We start from the raw sequence: 19712 nt of genomic DNA on the forward strand, positions 1-19712 counted from the left end.
TGACCAGCCAAATAAGCTAACTGATATGGGTAGAGCATAGCAAACTAATAGAAGATAGAGTACTGGGGTAAATGAGCCATTTTCAGAATGACAGCCTAACTAGTGGAATGCCACAGAGATCAGTGTTGGGGGGCCACAACTATTTACAGTGCATATTAATGATTTGGTTGGTGGGAATGAATATACGACATGCAGGTTTGCGGATGACAAAAATAGGTGGGAAGGAAAGTAATGAGGATAAACTGGAATCTACAGCGGGATATTGACAAATTAAGTCAGTTGGCATAAACTTGGCAGATCAAATATAATGTGAGAAAATAGGTTTTGAAGGAAGGATATAAGAGCTGATTTTTTTTTAAATGGAGAAAGACTGCAGGAAACTGCAGCATAAAGTGATTTTGGAGGCTCTGCATGAATCACAAAAAAAACTAGCATCTAAATTCAGCTGTTAAATGAAAACCACATGAAATATTGGGGTTTATTTCAAAGGAAATCGAGTATAAAAATAGGGCAATCTGAATCAAACAATATAAGGCACTAATAAGATCACAGCTGGAATACAATGAACTGTTTGGTCCCCTTACCTATGGAATGATACATTAGCCTTGCTATTTCTTCCTTGATCATAGATTCAAGCATTTTTCCCACTACAGAAGTTAGGCTAACCAGCATCTTTTGTCTACTTGCTTTTTTAATCAGTTGCATCACATTTACTGTTTTCCATTCATCTGGAACTGCCCAGAGTCTAGGAAATTTTGGAAAATTACAACGAGCGCAATTGCTATTTCTCTTGCCATCTCTTTTTGTACCCTGGGATGCATTCCATCAGGGCTAGGAGACTTGTCCACCTTTAGCTCCATTAGCTTGCCCAACACTGATTTTTCGTGATAATGATCATTTCTAGGTCCTCACCTACCTTAGTTTCCTTGTCATCAATTGCTGGCATGTTACTCGTGTTCACCACTGTGAAGACCAACATAGAATATCAGTTCAATGCTTTGTCTATTTCCTCATTTCCCATTATTAGAACCCTTCTCATCCTCTAAAGGACCAATGTTTACCTTTGCCATTCTTTTTAGTTTTGCGTATTTGTAGAAATGTTTGCTATCTGTTTTTATATTCAGAGCTAGCTTACTCTCATAAGCTATCTTACTTTTCTTTTTGCTCTTTTGCAGCTTTCTATTTGACCTTTAAAGTTTTCCCAATCTTCTAGTTTCTCATTGGTCTTTGCCACTTTGTATGCCTTATCTTTCAATTTGTTGGCCTCTCTTATTTCCTTAGACATCCATAGTTGATTACCTGTTTTCCTACAATCTTTCCTTTTTGCTGTTATATATTTTTGCTGAGCACTTTGAAAAATTGCTTTGGAAGCCCTCCACTTTTCGTCAGTCTACATTAGCCAACTCCTCCCTCATCCTACTGTAGCCTCCTTTGTTCAAACACAGACCCCTGATTATATCTTCTCACTTTCCAACTGTGTTCTAAATTCACCCATACTGTGATTGCTCCTTCCAAGAGAATCCCTAACTTTGAAATTATTAATTATTCCTGTCTCATTACTTAAGACTGGATTTAGGATAGCTTGCTCCCTCGTCAGTTCCATTACATACTGTTCACAACTATCATGGATTCATTCAATGAATCCCTACTCAAGGCTGCCTTGGCTGACCTGGTTTTATTAATCAGCATGTAGATTAAAATCCCCCATGATAATTGCCGTACCATTTTTACAGGCATGAGTTAGTTCTTTGTTTATTGCCCATCCCAATGTGATGTTGTTATTTGGTGACCTATAAATATGCTTATCAGTGACGTTTTCTTCTCAGAATTTCTAATTTCCACCCAAATGTATTCAGCCTTATTCCCCATAGAACTTACATAATCTCACTACTGTCCTGATGTCTTCCTTAAATATCAGAGCTACGTCAACTCCCTTACATTTCTATTTGTCCTTCCAAATAATCTGGTACCTCTGGATGTTTAATTCCCAGTCATAACCATCCTGCAACCATGTCTCCATACTTGCCACTAATCATACTCATTTGCAATGATTTGTGCTGATAACTCATCTACCTTGTTTTGAATGCAACAAGCATTCAGGTAAAGTGCCTTTATGCTAGTTTTTAAAGCTTGTATTTGAATTCTGTCATCTCCATTAATAATGTCTCCTGAGTTTTCCCTCTTTTTAATTTCTTTAATAAGCTTCGATGGTGTTAATTCCTCCTGCACACGTTAACCTGCTGCTTTCTTTTTGATTTATCATTATACTTCCAGTCATTTTCCCCTTCCCTCCCCTAGTTCACTAGTGTAAAGTCCTAGTGGCCACCCTATTTATCCTTTTTGCTAGAACACTGGTTCAGTTGGAGACTGTCCAAACACTACAGCTCCCTCCTGTTCCAAAACAGATGCCAGTGCCCATGAAATTAAACCCCTCTTTCCCACAGCACCCCTTCAGCCCATAAGCTTCGATGGTGTTAATTCCTCCTGCACACGTTAACCTGCTGCTTTCTTTTTGATTTATCATTATCCTTCCAGTCATTTTCCCCTTCCCTCCCCTAGTTCACTAGTGTAAAGTCCTAGTGGCCACCCTATTTATCCTTTTTGCTAGAACACTGATTCAGTTGGAGACTGTCCAAACAGTACAGCTCCCTCCTGTTCCAAAACAGATGCCAGTGCCCATGAAATTAAACCCCTCTTTTCCACAGCACCCCTTCAGCCCATAAGCTTCGATGGTGTTAAACCCTCCTGCACACGTTAACCTGCTGCTTTCTTTTTGATTTACCATTATACTTCCTGTCATTTTCCCCTTCCCTCCCCTAGTTCACTAGTGTAAAGTCCTAATGGCCACCCTATTTATCCTTTTTGCTAGAACACTGGTTCAGTTGGAGACTGTCCAAACGGTACAGCTCCCTCCTGTTCCAAAACGGATGCCAGTGTCCATGAAATTAAACCCCTCTTTCCCACACCATCCCTTCAGCCACGTGTTTACTTCCCTAACTTTCTTATCCCAGTGCCAATTTGCACGTGGCTCGGGTAGTAATCCGGAGATTATAAAACTTGAGGACCTGTTCCTTAATTTTGTTCCTCGTGATTGATAATTCCCAAACAGATCCTCCTTCCAAGCATTGCCGATGATGTTTGTCCCAGCGTGGACCATAACAACTGGATCCTCACATTCCCGCTCCAATATTCTTTCAAGTTGATCAGAGATGTCCCTCATCCTGATACCAGGCAGGCAGCACACCATGCGGGACTCTCAATCCTACTTACAAAGGATGCTATCACTCATTCTAATTATAGAGTCCTCTACAACTACTACTTATCATTTTGCTCTGCCCTCTTGAATGGCCACTTGCACCATGGCATAGTGGTCAGCTGGCTGATCCTCCCTACAGCCGTTTCCCTCATCCTCACAGGGAGCAAGTACCTCGTACCTGTAGGACAAGATCAAGAGCTGAGGTTCTTCCATTTCTGAATTCAGGATCTCCCAACCACTTCACTTGAAATCACACTCTGTTGTTCCTGATCATGGACTGAATTTAAAGTATTTAATCTACCAAGTGTGACCGCCCCTGAAACAAAGCATCCAGGTACTTCTCCCCTTCCCAGATGTGCTGCAGTGTTTGAAGCTCAGCAATCCAGTTCATCAATTCTGAGCTGAAGTTCCTCGAGCAACCAACACTTGCTGCAGATGTGATCACTGCAACTTGCAATAGGAACTGCCAATTCCCGCATCATACAGCTATAGCATGTCACCTGCCCAGCCATATTACTTTATTAATTTATATAAATTTATTAATGGGTTAATCAATTTGATTAATACTTCTTTGCTGTGTTATTTTTCAAATTTAGTGTGGATTTCCTACTGGCCGATCACGTCACAACTTCCCTGTGAGATCACTCCAGTTTTACTTTTCACAGCTGCAGTGTGACCTAAGCTCAGTTAGTTTTATACTCACTCTGTGCTGCTGCTCTGCCCTCCGACTGCTTCCTGCAGACTAGGCTGCGATCCATGAGCCCGGTGAATTTTATACTCAGTCTATGCTGCTGCTCTTACCTCTGCCTGCTTCCTGCAGACGAGGCTGTGATCCCCAAGTTCAGTTAGTTTTGTAGTTACTCTGTACTGCTGCTCCGCCCTCTGACTGCTTCCTAAGGCATAATCTTAGACCAAGGAGTTGCCTATTTAAGACAGAGATGAGGAAGAATTGTTTTTTTCTGAGGCTGGTGAACCTGTAGAATTCTTTACAGCTGAGGGCTGCCGATACTCAGTCATAAAAAATGTGAATATCTGTAAATATACTTAATCGCGAAGGAAGTCAAGGGTTAAGGGATAAAGAAGGAACATGGAGTTAAAGATTATTCGATCGGCCATGATCTTGACGGATTTAACTTTGTGGACTGAAAGTCGTACTTCTGCTTCTACTATATCTCTGATCTTAGATTTAAAGCCACAACACAAAAGGAAAGTTTTAATTTTCTTGACACCTCCGTAATTAAATTGGCACAAGGCAACAGGTGTAAGTTAGCATTAAAAAGTTTTTAAATAACTGACGCACGCTTTGATACTCAAAAAGTCATCTTCCTGAGGTCCCAGCTGATGTGTTTCCATCACATATACACAAAGCTACAAGATTGGAATTGGGCAGGTACTATTATTTTTACTGTATCTAGGAGAAAGTGAGGACTGCAGACACTGGGGAGTCAGAGTCGAAAAATGCGGCGCTGAGAAAAAAAAATTGCAAGTCAGGCAGCATTGGAGGAGCAGAAGAGTTGATGTTTCGGGCATAAGCCTTTCATCAGGAATGTGGAGGGGGAAGGTAGGTGGGATGGCGATAGGTGGACGCAGGTGGGAGAAGATTGTCGTGGGGAGGCTGGCGCTCGGTCTCACCGATGTAGAGGAAACCACATCGAGAGCAATGGATGTAATAAATGGAGTGGGAAGATGCGCAAGAAAATCTCTTCCAGATTTGAAATGGTCCTTTAGGGTCTTCATCTCAGGTGAGGGCACAGGTTTTGGACTGTGTGCGGTGGCAGGGAAAGGTGCCTGGCGTAGAGGGTGGTTAGGTGGGGAGTGTGGACCTAACAGAGTTGCAGTGGGAATGTTCTCTGTGGAACACAGATGGGGTGGGAAGTGAAATATCGTTTTGGTAGTGGGGTCTGATTGTAGGTGGTGAAAATTATAGAGGATAATATGCAGTCTGGAGATTCAAAGGGTGGAATTTTTTTATTAAAGTTAGATTACTTACAGTGTGGAAACAGGCCCTTCGACCCAACAAGTCCACACCGACCCTTCGAAGAGTAACCCACCCAGACCCATTTCCTTCTGAATGACGCACCTAACACCATGGGGGGCAATTTAGCATGGCCAATTCACCTGACCTGCACATCTTTGGACTGTGGGAGGAAACCAGAGCACCCGGAGGAAACCCACGCAGACACTGGGAGAATGTGCAAACTTCACACAAACAGTCATCCGAGGCTGGAATTGAACCTGGGACCCTGGTGCTGTGAGGCAGCAGTGCTAACCACTGAGACACCGTGCCGCCTCACTGTGTTGCAGCTGGAGGTTTTGGGTTCGAAGGCACCCCACCCTCCCCACCAAACTATCACTATCACCTCACATCTCACATATCGGTACCCATGAGGATGGCCTCAACCGGGACCCTGGGTTCATGTCACACTATAGGTGACTCCATTGCACTATACACACACAGACAGATGCGCGCACACGCATGCAGTCTTACATGCGCACGCACACATATAGACGCACTCACGCAGACCCTCTCTCATACGCTCACACATACACTCCCACACTCAGCATCTCACAGACTTATACCCCTTTGCACTCTCACACACTCTCTCGCAGACACCAATAACATGCCCCCACCCCCCTCCCCCGCCCACAAACACTCACACATACACATATAAGTTTGTGGGGTGAATCTGTACTTGCAGAATTACATTTTAGTTGGCTCAAAAACTGCATGAATCCATGTAAGATTCTGTAAATCCATTTTTTAGATTAGAATCAGTCTGACCATTTTGGCATAGACAGTCTCACACAGGGAAGCTCACACCTTCAATACGTTATGTGGGCCAACATGACATCCGTTGTTAAAGTTCACTTGAGTTCACTTTTAAAAACGTTTTGTGATTTACATTTGAAAGAACTTAAACCAACATGGTCATTCTAACAGATGAGAGACTTAACAAACAATCCATGTCTTTTTCAATATATAATTTCAATTACATCAAACTGTAAACTTTTGCTGTAAATTCTGTATCTTACAATCTTATACTCCACAATCACCAGATGAAGGAGCAGTGCTTTGAAAGCTAGTGCTTCCAGTTAAAATTTTTGGACTATAAACTGGTGTATGATTTTTAACTTTGTACACCCCACTCCAACACTGGCATCTCCAAATCATGACGACCTCACACCTGCATCCACCTAACACCATCCCACCTACCTTCCCCCACCCAGCCCAGTCCTCACCCCTCTATTTATCTCTTAGCCCCTTCCCCATCCACATTCCCAATGAAGGGCTTATGCCCGAAAAGTCAACTGTCCTTCTCCTTGGATGCTGCCTGACCTGCTGTACTTTTACCAGTGCCACACTTTTTGACAAGTTTTGCTGTATGTCAGATCTTGAACTTCCATTTAAGTTTAATAATTGATATATAATTAATATTGATCTAACCTTAATTTCCATTGTAGATGAAATCTCCAAACAATTACAGCCCTTTGTGTTTCCTGATTTCATGCCTCAAAGACCTGTTCCTAATTTTTAGTTCATTGTTCCCTAGTGCTAGACTCCCTTAAATTAGTTGATAATTTACCTTCATCACAGTCGCAACTGTATTTAGAAAGTATTTAATTGACTGTAAAGTCTCAAGCCTGTCTTTTTTTGGCTTCTGGAGATTCCCTTTCCCTTCCCGGGTTACCTCGCTCACTGCTGCCATTTGCCTGCTAGTGCTTGCTACTGCTGCAATCACTGACCGCTTCTCTCGTGTTTGCTGCTAATAGACTGCTAATAAACATTGTCCACCCTTGTTTGAATTTTCCAGGGCCTTTGGGGGCAAATTTGCCTCTGCCCTTGTATATTTCGAATGTTGATGAGCATTACTTTGTGTTTCTGGACTCCTTTTCAAAATTCAGTTTCTCATATACCTCATTGTTGCGGTAACAACTTTCCTTCAAAAGATTTGCATGTAATTATATAGGAGATACAAAGTAGAAAAAATGCCATTCAATCAATCATCAATGTTTATTCTCCACTCAAACCTCCTTCCACCTCCTCTCAAACTACCATCCTAACTCTCTGTTCCCTACTTTTTCATGTGGTTGTCAGTTTCTCATTACATTTTTCCAAACTTCATTAACCACTTCCCATGGTAGTTAGTTCCATACTCGCATCACTCTTTGAGGAGAAAAGTTTCTTCTGCATTTGTCATTAAAATTCTTGGTGAATGTCTTGTATAATGTACCTTTCCACACAAAAGGACACATTCATTTTCTTTCTACTCTGTGAACATGTTTCATAAATTTACAAATCTAAGTTTTTCCTCAGCTTTTATTTTGCTGGAGAAAGGAATTCCAGCTTGTCTATCCTTTGATATGTTTACAAATACATATTTCTGGTTTCATTGCTGTAAATATTCACTAGATTCTCTCCAATGCTTCTGACTCCAAGTCCCTGTTTTGCATGCTTCTCCATATTGGGCAACCTTGACTATCCGAACGACACTGGTGGGAGTATTTTGTTCGGATAACTGATCGTTTGGATAACTGATCATCATTCCTTTGCCCCCCCCCAATAATTCTACATTTTCCATGGCTAATCCACCGAACCTGCACTCCTGGACATTGCCGGCAATTTGGCATAGCTAATCCACCTAACCTGCACATCTTTGAACAGCCATTTTCATCAATCTATGTCCTGCATTCTGCTTATCCGTACCCATACTTCTGGCAAGCTTTGAATCATTCACGAACATCAGAATTACACAAACCTTTATCCGCTGATGGATTATTTACACATAAAAAGAAAACAAATGACCCTGATACCTGGGGGAACCGTTGCATACTTTATAGTTAGCAAAAATATCTTTTCACAAATGCTTGTGAATTGTGAACTCAATTTATAACTGTCCCTTTAAGGACAATACACTACTTACTTACTCAGTGAGAATCTGTGTAGGCAAATACTTACTGCACTAGCTTCATCAACCCTGTCAGTAAATGCAACCTGATGATGTGTTAGCTTTCAAGTTTCAGCTGGCAACACCCTTGACTTCACACTTCTGAGACTGTCAGTCCTGCTTGATGCAAGTAAAGATCGCTTTACTCTGTCTGTGCTAAAATAATTCTTTTTAGAAGAAATAGGTCTCACAGTTAGCACATGACACTTTCCTAGGTTGTATCTAAAGTTCTAACAGTTGTCTTAATTTCAATCTTAAGTTAACAAGCCACTAAATCACACCGCATTGATGTACTTCTCCCTTTCTTTATGATAATCTAAGTTAGCTCCAGTCCAGGCAGTAGACGTTATAGCAAAAGCTGCCCGTGTATGTGCAGTACTGGCAAGTATAACTTCACAACAGACCTATGTGTCAGAGCTACACAAAGCTTATTTCATAATCATAGTAATTCATTGTAGAGCCTTGTGATTTAATATGATTTGTTGATATTCTTTAGTTATCACTTGTTTTACTCAACTGTAAAATGGAGTCATGAACATAAAATTGAATCTTTAATAAAATCTCTTCTCCTAGGGTCCCTAATGATTTGGGACATTGCAAGATTGTGAAAAGCTACATCAATTGAAATTCTTTCTGGCAATATGAGCAAACATTTAATATTTGTGTTTCTTGTAAATTGGATAAAGTAACTGTTGACTTGGTTGCTTTCATTAGTGTTTACAATTACAGATTTTGAAATAGTGGTAAGTATGTATAACCTTTGGAAATATTGATCTTATGTTGTAATACATTGTAATAACTGACTTTATACTGCGAATATTTCTATAATTTCCAGTACAGCTTTTTTTTTGCTTTCACTAACAGGTAAATCCAATGTAATGGATGCAATTAGTTTTGTGATGGGTGAGAGAACTGCCAACCTCAGAGTGAAGAACATCAGGGATCTGATTCATGGTGCTCATATAGGGCGTCCTGTGTCATCTACTGCAAGGGTCACTATGCTGTACCAAAGAGAAAATGAAGAGGAGCTGTCATTTACTAGAGTCATTATTGGTAATTTAGGAAGGATTAAAGGGCTACAATTCTAGTTTTTGATGTGACTTAATTGTATTTTAGTCTGTCTTTTAGTTGACAGTTGTATTTCTATAACTGGAACCAATGCTGTAATTAAAATATTTGAACTCAACTTATTTAGGAAAGATAACCCAAGTTCATCAATAACAATTAATTGTTAATAGGTCTCCTTGTTATCTTTGACATGTAAATGTATTTTGGGAAGAAAACCAATTACAAGCCAAGAAGTCCCATCAAAAACAGGCTCAAAATGCATGAGGGTGGTAGTGGAAAGAGTCCCCAAAATCATCTGCAATAAGGTAAATACTGGAGTAACAAATTAAAGACTCTGACCCCAGGGTTTCATATTCTGTTACATTATGGCTCCTTGGAATACATTATAGTGCCTCTGATTCTTGTCTGAACAACTGAAGGTCCAGGGAGCAGGAAAACAACATACAGTATAATCTGAGGAGCACTGGGGAATGAAATCTGGGGTTGTGAGAGAATGAAATCTGGGGTTGTGAGGAGCTGTTTCTCCAATCACAGAATTTGTCTCTCCCATGCTGCAGCATCAGCTCCTCAAAGACAGATCCTCTTCTGCTTTTAAAACAAAATCAATGATTGAAGAGTAACAAAAATGAAAAGTGGAGATCCTGTCATTAGATGGGCTCAGACAACTATCCTGAACAATGGCCCTTGTTGACAATTTGACTGAAACTGTCACATTTTCTGGGGCGGATCCTGGCAGAGAAAGCAAAGAATTAACAAATGGATCAGTTGACCACAAAGTCAGGTCAGGAGCAGGCCATGAGGAGCTGCCTGTATGAAGAACAGCAGCCAGTGGAGAGAAGATGTCACATTTTAATTTACTGTGATGGTGATGGGAACTGCAAGCAATGAAAATTGATGCAACTTTCTCATGGTTGACAGTACTTTATCTACTTTTACTGAAGCTTGATGTATATAATCTGTCAAGATCGTGTTCTGTTGTTAGTATGCATTCATCTTGTGTTGCATTTATTAACTGCAGTGGCACGGTAGCTCAGGGGTTAGCACTGCTGCCTCACAGCACTAGGGACCTGGGTTCGATTCTACCCTCAGCTGACTGTCTGTGTGGAGTTGCATATTCTCCCCATGTCAGTGCGGGTTTCCTCTGGGCCCTCCAGTTTTCTCCCACAGCCCAAAGATGTGCAGATTACGTGGATTGGCCATGCTGAATTGCCCCTTAGGTGGGTTATCCATGGGAAATGCAGGGTTACGTGGATAGGTCTGTGAGGGATGCTCTTTGGAATGTCAGAGTGGACCGAATGGCCTTTTGCCACACTGCAGAGATTCTATGAACTGCATGGAAATCATAAATGTTTTTGTGCTCTGTTATCTACATAGGTTAGGAAACCCTAAAAACAACAACGTAAACACAAGATGATGTTGCTGCATGACTTACTCTTACAATGGAATTAATTAGAATGAGAAAAAGACCCAAAAATCAAGAAGCAAAGCATGAGATAATCTCAAAAATGCTTGAAAAACATTTATCTTCAACCCCTGCTAAGATAGGTTTTCGTACTTGTAAATTTCTGCTATTCTGTCAATTAATGGGATATGCTGGGCTATGAGGTTGCAGATTGTGTTGGAGTATGATTCTGCTGTTGTTGAAGGCCCACAGTGCCTCATAGGTGTCCACGCTTGAGCTGTAAGATCTGACCTCTGTTTGACTTGCCGACTTCATTTGTGAAAATCTGTCCAGTGTTTTGGCCTCCACGGAATTCCTTATCAGCTAAGGATACATTTGTTTGGTAAAGTATTTGTGATTCCAGGAGACTAAACTGAATATTGGAACTTGTACAAGAGGGAAAGCTAAAATGTAATATAAAGTGACTTCATGACAAATTAACCCTTAAACCCTTAAATTACAACAGGATGAAATATTTTTATTTCTGTTGATTAGTCTTTGTGCCTGCATTCTCAGCTAGTATAACAGTGGCATAAGCATCCCTGTGTTGTGAAGAAGATAAATTATCGTGAGTTCCTGCTTTTGGTTATTATTATATTGTGTCAGAAATGCTTATAGATATTAGGCGGAAGTCCAGAATCAGGTTCAGATACAATACTCCCATGCTAAAATTATTCAGCATTATTTACCATGGATTTACCGTGCTTTCACAAAGACTAAAGTACCATACAACCATTTTGGAAATATGTGCCAACATCAGAGTTGCTGCTTTCCAAAGAAGAATGAAGGAAGCAAATGTCTTTTAGGTGTCTTTTTGTATGGCAGGCAGATAAGCAAAATGTATTTACAAAAATAATTGGATGGCTCAACTTTCTTTCCTTTGTCTTTGTCAGTGAACTCTTCAGAGTTTCGTTTAAACAATCAAATTATTAGTCGTGTGGAATATACAAAGGCACTGGAGAAAATTGGCATTTTACTGAAAGGCAGAAATTGTCTGGTGTTTCAGGTAATGTGGAAAAGAGTCTTTTATTTCATTTTTATGTTAATTGTTAACAGATAATTAGGGAAACAGTAGGCCCACTAGAGGATAAAAGAGGGAGGTTACGTGTGGAGCCAGAGGAAATGGGTGAGATCCTTATGAGTACTTTACATTGGTATTCACCAAAGAGAGGGATATGAGAGACGTTGAGGTTAAGGAAAGGTATGTGAACACTCTGAGGCAGGCCAACCTAATGAAGTGTTGGGTGTCTTGAAATGCATTAACGTAGACATGTCCCCAGAACCAGATGGGATCTATCATAGGATACCGTGGGAGGCAAGGGAGGAAATAGCTGGGGCCTTAACAGATAAGTTTGCATCCTCTTTGGCTTTAGATGAGGTTCCAGAGGATTTGAGAATGGCCAGTGTAGTTCCTTTATTTAAAAAGGGAAATAGATAATCCAGGTAATCACAGGCCAATGAGCCTGACTTCAGTGTTCGGGAAGATGTTGGAGAAATACTGAGAGGCAGGACTTACTCACGTTTGGAAACAAATGAAATTGTTATTGATGGGCAGCTTGGGTTTATGAGGGAAAGTCATGTCTCAACAACTTGGTTGAAATGTTTGAAAAGTTGACTAGAATGATCGATGAGGGAAGGGCAGTGGATGTTGTTCACAAAGATTTTAACAAGGCATTTGATAAAGTACCTCACAGCAAGCTAGTACGACAGGTAGAGTCCCGTGGGGTCCAGAGTATGCTCGCTAGATGGTACAGGACTGTTTGCCTTAGAAGAGTGGTGGAAGAGTGCTTTTTGGAATTGGAGATCAGTAACTAATGGGGTTCAGTGCTGGGACATTTGTTGCTTGCAATATATATATATATAGATAGAGCCTGGAGGAAAATATAGATGATCTGATTGGTAACTTTGCAGATGAGACCAAAGTTGGTGGAGTTGCAGACAGTGAGGAGGATTATCTAGTATACAGCAGAATGTAGATAGATTGCAGATTTGAGCAGAGAATTGATAGATTGAGTTTAATCCAGACAAATGTGAATTGAGACATTTTGGAAGATCAAATTCAGTTGTGAATCATGTAATAAGTGGAGGAACCCTTAGGAGCATTGACATACGGAGGGATCTTGGCGTACAGATTCACAGATTCCTGAAAGTGGCAATACAGGCGGATAAAGTCAAAAAAGCATACAGAATATGTGCCTTCATCAGCTAGCACATTGAATATAAAAATTGGCAAGTTATGTTACTGCTGTATAAACTTTCGTTAGGCTACATTTAGAATATTGCATGTGGTTCTGATCGCCACACTACCAAAAGGACGTGAATGTTTTGGAGAAGGTGCAGAGAAAGTTTACTAGCATGTTGCCTCATCTGAATGGTCTTAAGTATGAGGAGAGGTTGGATAAACATGGATTGTTTTCATTGTAAAGACAGAAGCTGAGGGGTGACCTGATAGAGGTGTACAAAGTTATGAGAGATGTAGAACGGATAATCATAGGCTATTTTTTTGCAGGGTGGAAAGGTTAACTACAAGAAAGCACAGCTTCAAGAGGGGGAAAGTTTAGAGGAGAAGTGTGGGAAAGAGTGTTCACACAAGAGGTAGTGAGTACCAGGAACACACTGCCAGTGGAGGTGGTGGAAGCAGGCATGTTAGCACCATTCTTGGCGTATCTTGATCAACACATGAATGGGAGGCGAACAGAGGGATAGAAACCATTTATGGGCAATAAGTAGCAAATCTAAATATGGATTAGGAATCGGCGCAGGCTTGGTGGGCTGAAGGGTTCTGAATTGTTCTTTGTTATATATGTTTATATTGACATAATTAATGATCACTAGAGGCTGGATCATTCTTGGCCTTTAAACAGAGGTGAGAGCGCATCTTTAGGATGAAAAATTATTAAAGGGTATCAGCTAAGATTTCTGTAATTTCAGTTCATAGTGAAGCATTTTTAATTCCTGTATTGTCTTAAAAAATTTGAGAAAAATATTTCTGTTGTGCCATTCCTGCAAGACAAATAATCTTTATAAGATTAAACATATCTTGAGTTACTTACTTAGTTACAGTGCTATATCTATAAATGAATAAGTTTTGAATTAATTAAAATCTTGCCCAGTGTCTGAGATAAAGGTAGAGAATTCAGTACAAGATGATGAATGGAATTCTTTGAGATATTTGGAATTTTTTTGTGATCTAGAATATGTTTACAGGAATCAAACAGAACAGAGGAAAGGATGTGGCACAAATTGACTTGATACCTGTTTTTAGGTATGAATGGCGCTGCTGCTGGCATGCTGTCTTTCACCCTTGAACCAGGGTTGATTCCTGACTTGATGGTTTTCAGATTGTGGTTGACTATAGTTCTGATGCTTCTGATGGCTGACTAGCCCAGTTTTTGAGTAGTTAGATCTGTTTGAAGTATGTCCCATTTAGCTAGTCATGGCAAAACAGTACAATGGACCGCATCCTCGTGGTGAAGTCAGGACTTCACCTACACAATGACAATGCCTTGATTACCAGTGCTCCAGTACTGTCATGATCCATTTGCTACAGATTGACCAGGACTAGGTCAAGTAGTTCTTTGCTTCTTGGTTCCATCAACGTCTGCCTGTCATAATCTTAGTCTAGCAGCTGAAGGACTTTAGGATTCAGCCAACTTGGTTTTATTTCTGCTGCGTAAGTCAATGCTGAAAGGACCATCCAACAGCTCAGTAGTGGTGCAACTGAGTAACCCTTTGTGCTGGATATTGAAGCTCCTCCATTCAGATTGCATTCTGTGCCTTTGCCACCTTCAGTGTTTCACTATCCTCATGGAGGAGTATTAATTTATCAGCTGAGGCAAAGCAGCTCTTAGTCACCAGCAGGTGGTTTCCTTGTTTGATCTGAAATCATGAGATTTCAAGGAATCTGGAGTCAATCATGAGAACTCCCAAATCAACTTCCTTCCAACTATTTACCACTGTGCCATCAACTCCGGTTGAACTGCCCTATCAGTGAAATAGAACAGACATGGTGATTGGTGGTGCCTTGGACTTTGAATGTAAGTCATACTCAGAGATCTGTGTCCCGGGGATGTTCTTTCACTCAGTTCACTGGACTCAAAATGTTAGCTCTGCTTTCTCTTAACAAGATGCTGTCAGGATTTTCTCTTGTTGAGGGTATCAATTTATAATTGTCACAAGAGTGATGAAAGGTTGGAAACATTTCTTCATGTAATAGGTTATTGCTGCATTAAATACTTTGTCACAGCAAGCATTTGTCACATATTTGGATACCATTAAATTTGGGTAAATATTTGAAATAGAAAAAGATACACTGCTGTGAGAAGGAAGTAATAGTGTAATTAGTTTGGAGTTATTCTAACAAAGAGTTGGCAGAGATAAAACGGAACAAATAGTAGGCTTCTGTCATGTATAGCAGAAAGAATGTTAAGCCTTGCTGTATTCAGGTGGAAGTTGTGGCTTCATATTCCTCAGTTTATAGGGAGTATATAAATGATACAGTGAGTTCAAACCAAATCTAGATGGTAGCTGTAGTGAGATTTCAATGTTGATGTTGGGAAGAAAAACAACAACAAAATATTTTACCGGAGCAACAATTGAAGCATTTGTTTCAGTAGTGTTTATATGGATATTTATGTTACATATTGATTATCCTCAGTCCAGTTTTAGCACACAACTTTTATATTGTAGGGCACTGTGGAGAATATCGCAATGAAGAAACCTAAAGAGAGAACGCAACTGTTTGAACAAGTTAGCAACTCGGGGGAACTGTCTAATGAATATGACAAGAAGAAGAAAGAAATGATGAATGCAGAAGAAGAGGCTCAGTTCAACTACAACAAAAAGAAAAATATGGCTGTTGAGCGTAAACATGCAAAGCATGAGAAGGAAGAGGTACTTAAAGTTAAATTGACTTTTTGTTCTTTTCCATAATCAACAGCTGCTGCAGAAATAGAACCAGTATTTCAGGTGTTTCAGAAGTTAATGCACTTGCAAAGCAGGATATTAATCAAGAAGCTCCAGATTCAGTTCAAAAATCTTAGTTAATTATTTTTACCCAGGATGATAGTAGGTTTACCATGGTTGACTGAGCTTCTCCCGTAAGTGAGGTGAAGATAGCTGAAAAGTACACTGCTGTGAGAACAGGAGACAACTGTTACAGCATGCACAATTAGCCATCAACAATTGTAATAGCCATGATGTGGAGGTATCGCTGTTGACTGGGGTGGACAAATTCAGAAGTCACACCACACCAAGTTAGAGCGCAACAGGTTTATTTGAAATCACAAGCTTTTGGTGCACCGCTCCTTCATTAAGTGAAGTCAACTGACGAAGGAGCAGCAGTCTGAAAGCCTGTGATTTCAAATAAAGCTATTGGACTGTGGAAGTGTCACTCGACCCACAGCATTATATATGATTTCTCTCCACAGATGCTTCCAGACCTGCTGAACTTTTCCAGCAATTTCTGTTTTTGTTTCTGTTGGACCATTACCTGGTGTCATATGACTTCTCAAATTTTATAATATCTGCTATAATCAGAGGGCACTCCAAAATACCCCACAGCCAATTAAATTTTATTATAATTTTATAATGAAAATAAAAATGGCAACCAAATGGTGCATATCAGCACCCCCATAAATGGTGAAATAAATGACCAGATATTCATAATTAGGAGATGTCAGTGTTGGACTGGGCTGTACAAAGTTAAAAATCACATGACATCAGGTTATATTCCAACAGGTTAATTGGAAGCACTAGCTTTTGAAGCGTTGCTCCTTCATCAGGTGGTTGTGGAGTACACAATTGTAAGGCACAGAATTTATAGCAAAAGTTTAGTGTGATGTAACTGAAATTATACATTGAAACATACCTTGATTGTTTATTAGGTCTCTCATCTATTAGAATGAGCATGTTAGTTTCACTTCTTTCATATGTACAGAGGAACCTCGATTATCCGAAAATCAGATTATCTGAAGGAGAGCTCTAGGTCCTGATAGAAACATTACATCAAAGACGTGTTTCCAACAGTGATCGCATCTTTTGTTTACAGTGATTAAACAGGCACCGTCTCCAAATGACTGACCTCCCACCCTCTCTCCCCACACTTTCCCTGGAGTTCTACCAAGGGGTGTACCCTAAACTCCCTTCCCCAGATAATCTGACCAACATTGTCTTGTACAGGGCAAATGTGCAACCCGTCAAAACGTTGCAATAAAAACTTATGTGTGTCTGTGTGTGTGTGTATTTGGAGACTTACCCCACAAAGGCGGCAGCAGCAGCAGCAGTCTTCTTGTTGGTGTACCGTCTGGCCTCCCCTGAGAGGGGACGGGAGCAGACGGTGGGGTCCAGTGTTGGATGAGGTTGGGGGCAGTGTTGGACGTTGTTGGGTTGGGCGGAGTTGGATGGGGCTGGGGGTGGGGTTGGATGGGTCTGGGTGGCAGGGGCAGTGTTGGACAGGGCTGGGGGACGGGTCTCGTGCACTATGTCCTGCTGCAGTCTCCTGAACATGGAGCAGACTTTAAAAACTCAGAGCCCCAGAGGAAAGACATTTAATTGATTAACCGAATAATCGATTATCTGAACAAAATAGTGCCCGCCCACCTCATTCGGATAATCGAGGTTCCCCTGTAAATCACAAACCTTTTTTTTTAAAAGTTACGTTCCCAGGTTAACTTTAACAATTGGTGTCAGGCCAGATAAGATGTTGAAAGTGTTAGCACCCTGTGTTCTGTTGTCTATGCCATAACGTTTAGACTGATTCAGATCTAAAAATAAGTTAACAGAGTCTTACATGGATTTATGCAGTTTTTGAGCAAAGTGCAATGTAACTCTGCAAGTACAAATTCACCCCACAAACGTATATGTGTGTGTGGGGGGGGGGGGTGTTGTGAGTGTCTGTGAGAGAGAGTGGATATGTGTGTGTGAGTGTAAAGGGTCTAAGTCTGTGAGAGGGTGCTTGTGTGAGTGTCAATCTGTAGGAGTTTGCGTGCGTGTGTATGTGTCTAGAGTGGAGGGTTGTGAGTGTCTGAGAGAGATTGTACATGTGTGTGAGTATAAAGTGGTCTAAGTCTTTGAGAGGATGCATGTGTGAGTGTGGTCTTACAATTGTGTACTCCACAAACACTTGATGAAGGAGCAGCACTCCAAAAGCTAGTGCTTCCAATTAAACATATTGGACTATAACCTGGTGTCGTGTGATTTTTAACTTTGTACAGATAATCATATTTACTGATGTTTGAGGGACATTGTCCATGGAATTAGGAGAAATCCCTTGCTTTTCATCATATTATCCCATGAGAATTTAAATGTACACCTGAAAGGGCATATGTCTTTGCAGGAATAGGTCAAGAATACAGCACACCTTTAGTGCTGTACTGTTAAGAACTGGAGCTGTTGTCATTAGACAGTTTACATAATTAATTTGTACTTTGGAATCAGAGGTATAATGATAAACTGTCAGATGATACCAGGTGTAGTTAATACTGTGAAAGACCGTGACAAAACATGAATGCATTAGAAAATTTGCAGAAAGAGCATTGGCCAATTCATTTCAATACTGATTAGTGTGAGATGTTGCAGTTTGATAGGAAGAACAGAAATAATAAAAGAAAAACACCTATTCGTTGGAAATAATGTAAATGACTTAAGAGCTGCAAGAAGAGAGATTTATGGGTATGTGCATTCACAAATTATTAAAAGTATCAGCACAGATTAACAAATAAAAATATCAAAGCAAAAACGCATTCATTTCTAGAGGCATTGAATGTAAAAACTGAGGTTATTCTAAATTTCAGTAGGATCTAAGATTATACTTGGATTATTATGCACATTTCTAATCTCCATTTCTACATTGCTAAGTTAGCAACTGAGGAATAGAAAAAAGAGCAGAGGCCACTCACTAGTTTAGTTTGAGTCCCATTCAGCAGAATCAGATCAATTCAGGTCACAGTTCCTCCTGTGACCAGTGGTATGCCATAAGGATCGGTGTTGGGTCCGGTGCTTTTTGTTATTTCTCTAAATGATTTGGTTGTGGACGTAGGAGGTAGAGCTAGTAAGTTTGCAGATGACACCAAAATTGGAGGTGTAGTGGACAGCGAAGAAGGTTACCTCAGAATACAGTTGGATCTTGATCAGATGGGTCAATGCGTTGAGGAATGGCAGCAGGAGTTCAATTTAGATCAGTATGAGATGCTGCATTTTGGAAAGGCAAATTAGGACTTTTACACTTAATGATAAGGTCCTGAACAGAGACCCTGGGGTGCAGTTTCATAGTTCTTTGAAAGTGGAGTCGCAGGTAGATAGGATAGTGAAGAAGTTTGGTACACTTTTCTTTATTGGTCAGAGCATTGAGCATAGGAGTTGGGAGGTCATGGACAGGACATTGGTTTGGCCACTTTTGAAATATTGTGTGCAGTTCTGATCTCCCTGCTATAGGACAGATCTTGTGAAACTTAAAATGGTTCAGAAAAGATTTACAAGGATGTTGCCAGGGTTCAGGGGTTTGAGGCTGAATAGGCTGGGGCTCTTTTCCCTGGAGTGTCGGAGGCTGAAGGGTGATCTTGTACAGGTTTATAAAATCATGAGAGGCATGGATAGGATAAATAGACAAGGTCTTTTCCCTGAGATAGGGGTGTCCAGAACTAGGTTTAGGGTGAGAGGGGAAAGATGTAAAAGGAATAGGAAGGGTTTGGAGGAATATGGGGTGGGTGCTGGCAGGTGGGACTAGATGTTTTCGTGCAGAATTTTTTCATGCACAATTTTTTCATGCAGAAGGTGGTGTGTGTATGGAATGAGCTGCCAGAGGAAGTGGTGAAAACTGGTACAGTTACAGCATTCACAAGGCATCCGGATGGGTATATGAATAGGAAGTGTTTAGAGGGATATGAGCCAAATGCTGGCAAATGGGACGAGATTGGGTTAGGATATCTGGTTGGCATGGACGAGTTGGACCAAAGGGTCTGTTTCCAATCTATACGTCTCTATGACTCTATCTGAAGAATCA

At 40.6% G+C, this 19712-nt stretch overlaps 1 protein-coding gene across 2 annotated transcripts in view; it reads left to right on the forward strand.

Annotated features, from left to right (window-relative positions):
* Positions 1-19712, forward strand: part of LOC122559576 (structural maintenance of chromosomes protein 1B-like) — a 140920-nt gene that overhangs the window by 1056 nt on the left and 120152 nt on the right. For both annotated transcript variants that reach the window (XM_043709282.1, XM_043709281.1), the window contains exons 2-4: positions 9067-9255; positions 11605-11717; positions 15401-15604. In XM_043709282.1, the coding sequence (XP_043565217.1) occupies positions 9067-9255; positions 11605-11717; positions 15401-15604 (506 nt within the window). The remainder of the gene's footprint in view (positions 1-9066; positions 9256-11604; positions 11718-15400; positions 15605-19712) is intronic.

Source organism: Chiloscyllium plagiosum, chromosome 19 (genome assembly GCF_004010195.1).
Source record: "Chiloscyllium plagiosum isolate BGI_BamShark_2017 chromosome 19, ASM401019v2, whole genome shotgun sequence".
NCBI classification, from domain to species: Eukaryota; Metazoa; Chordata; class Chondrichthyes; order Orectolobiformes; family Hemiscylliidae; genus Chiloscyllium; species Chiloscyllium plagiosum.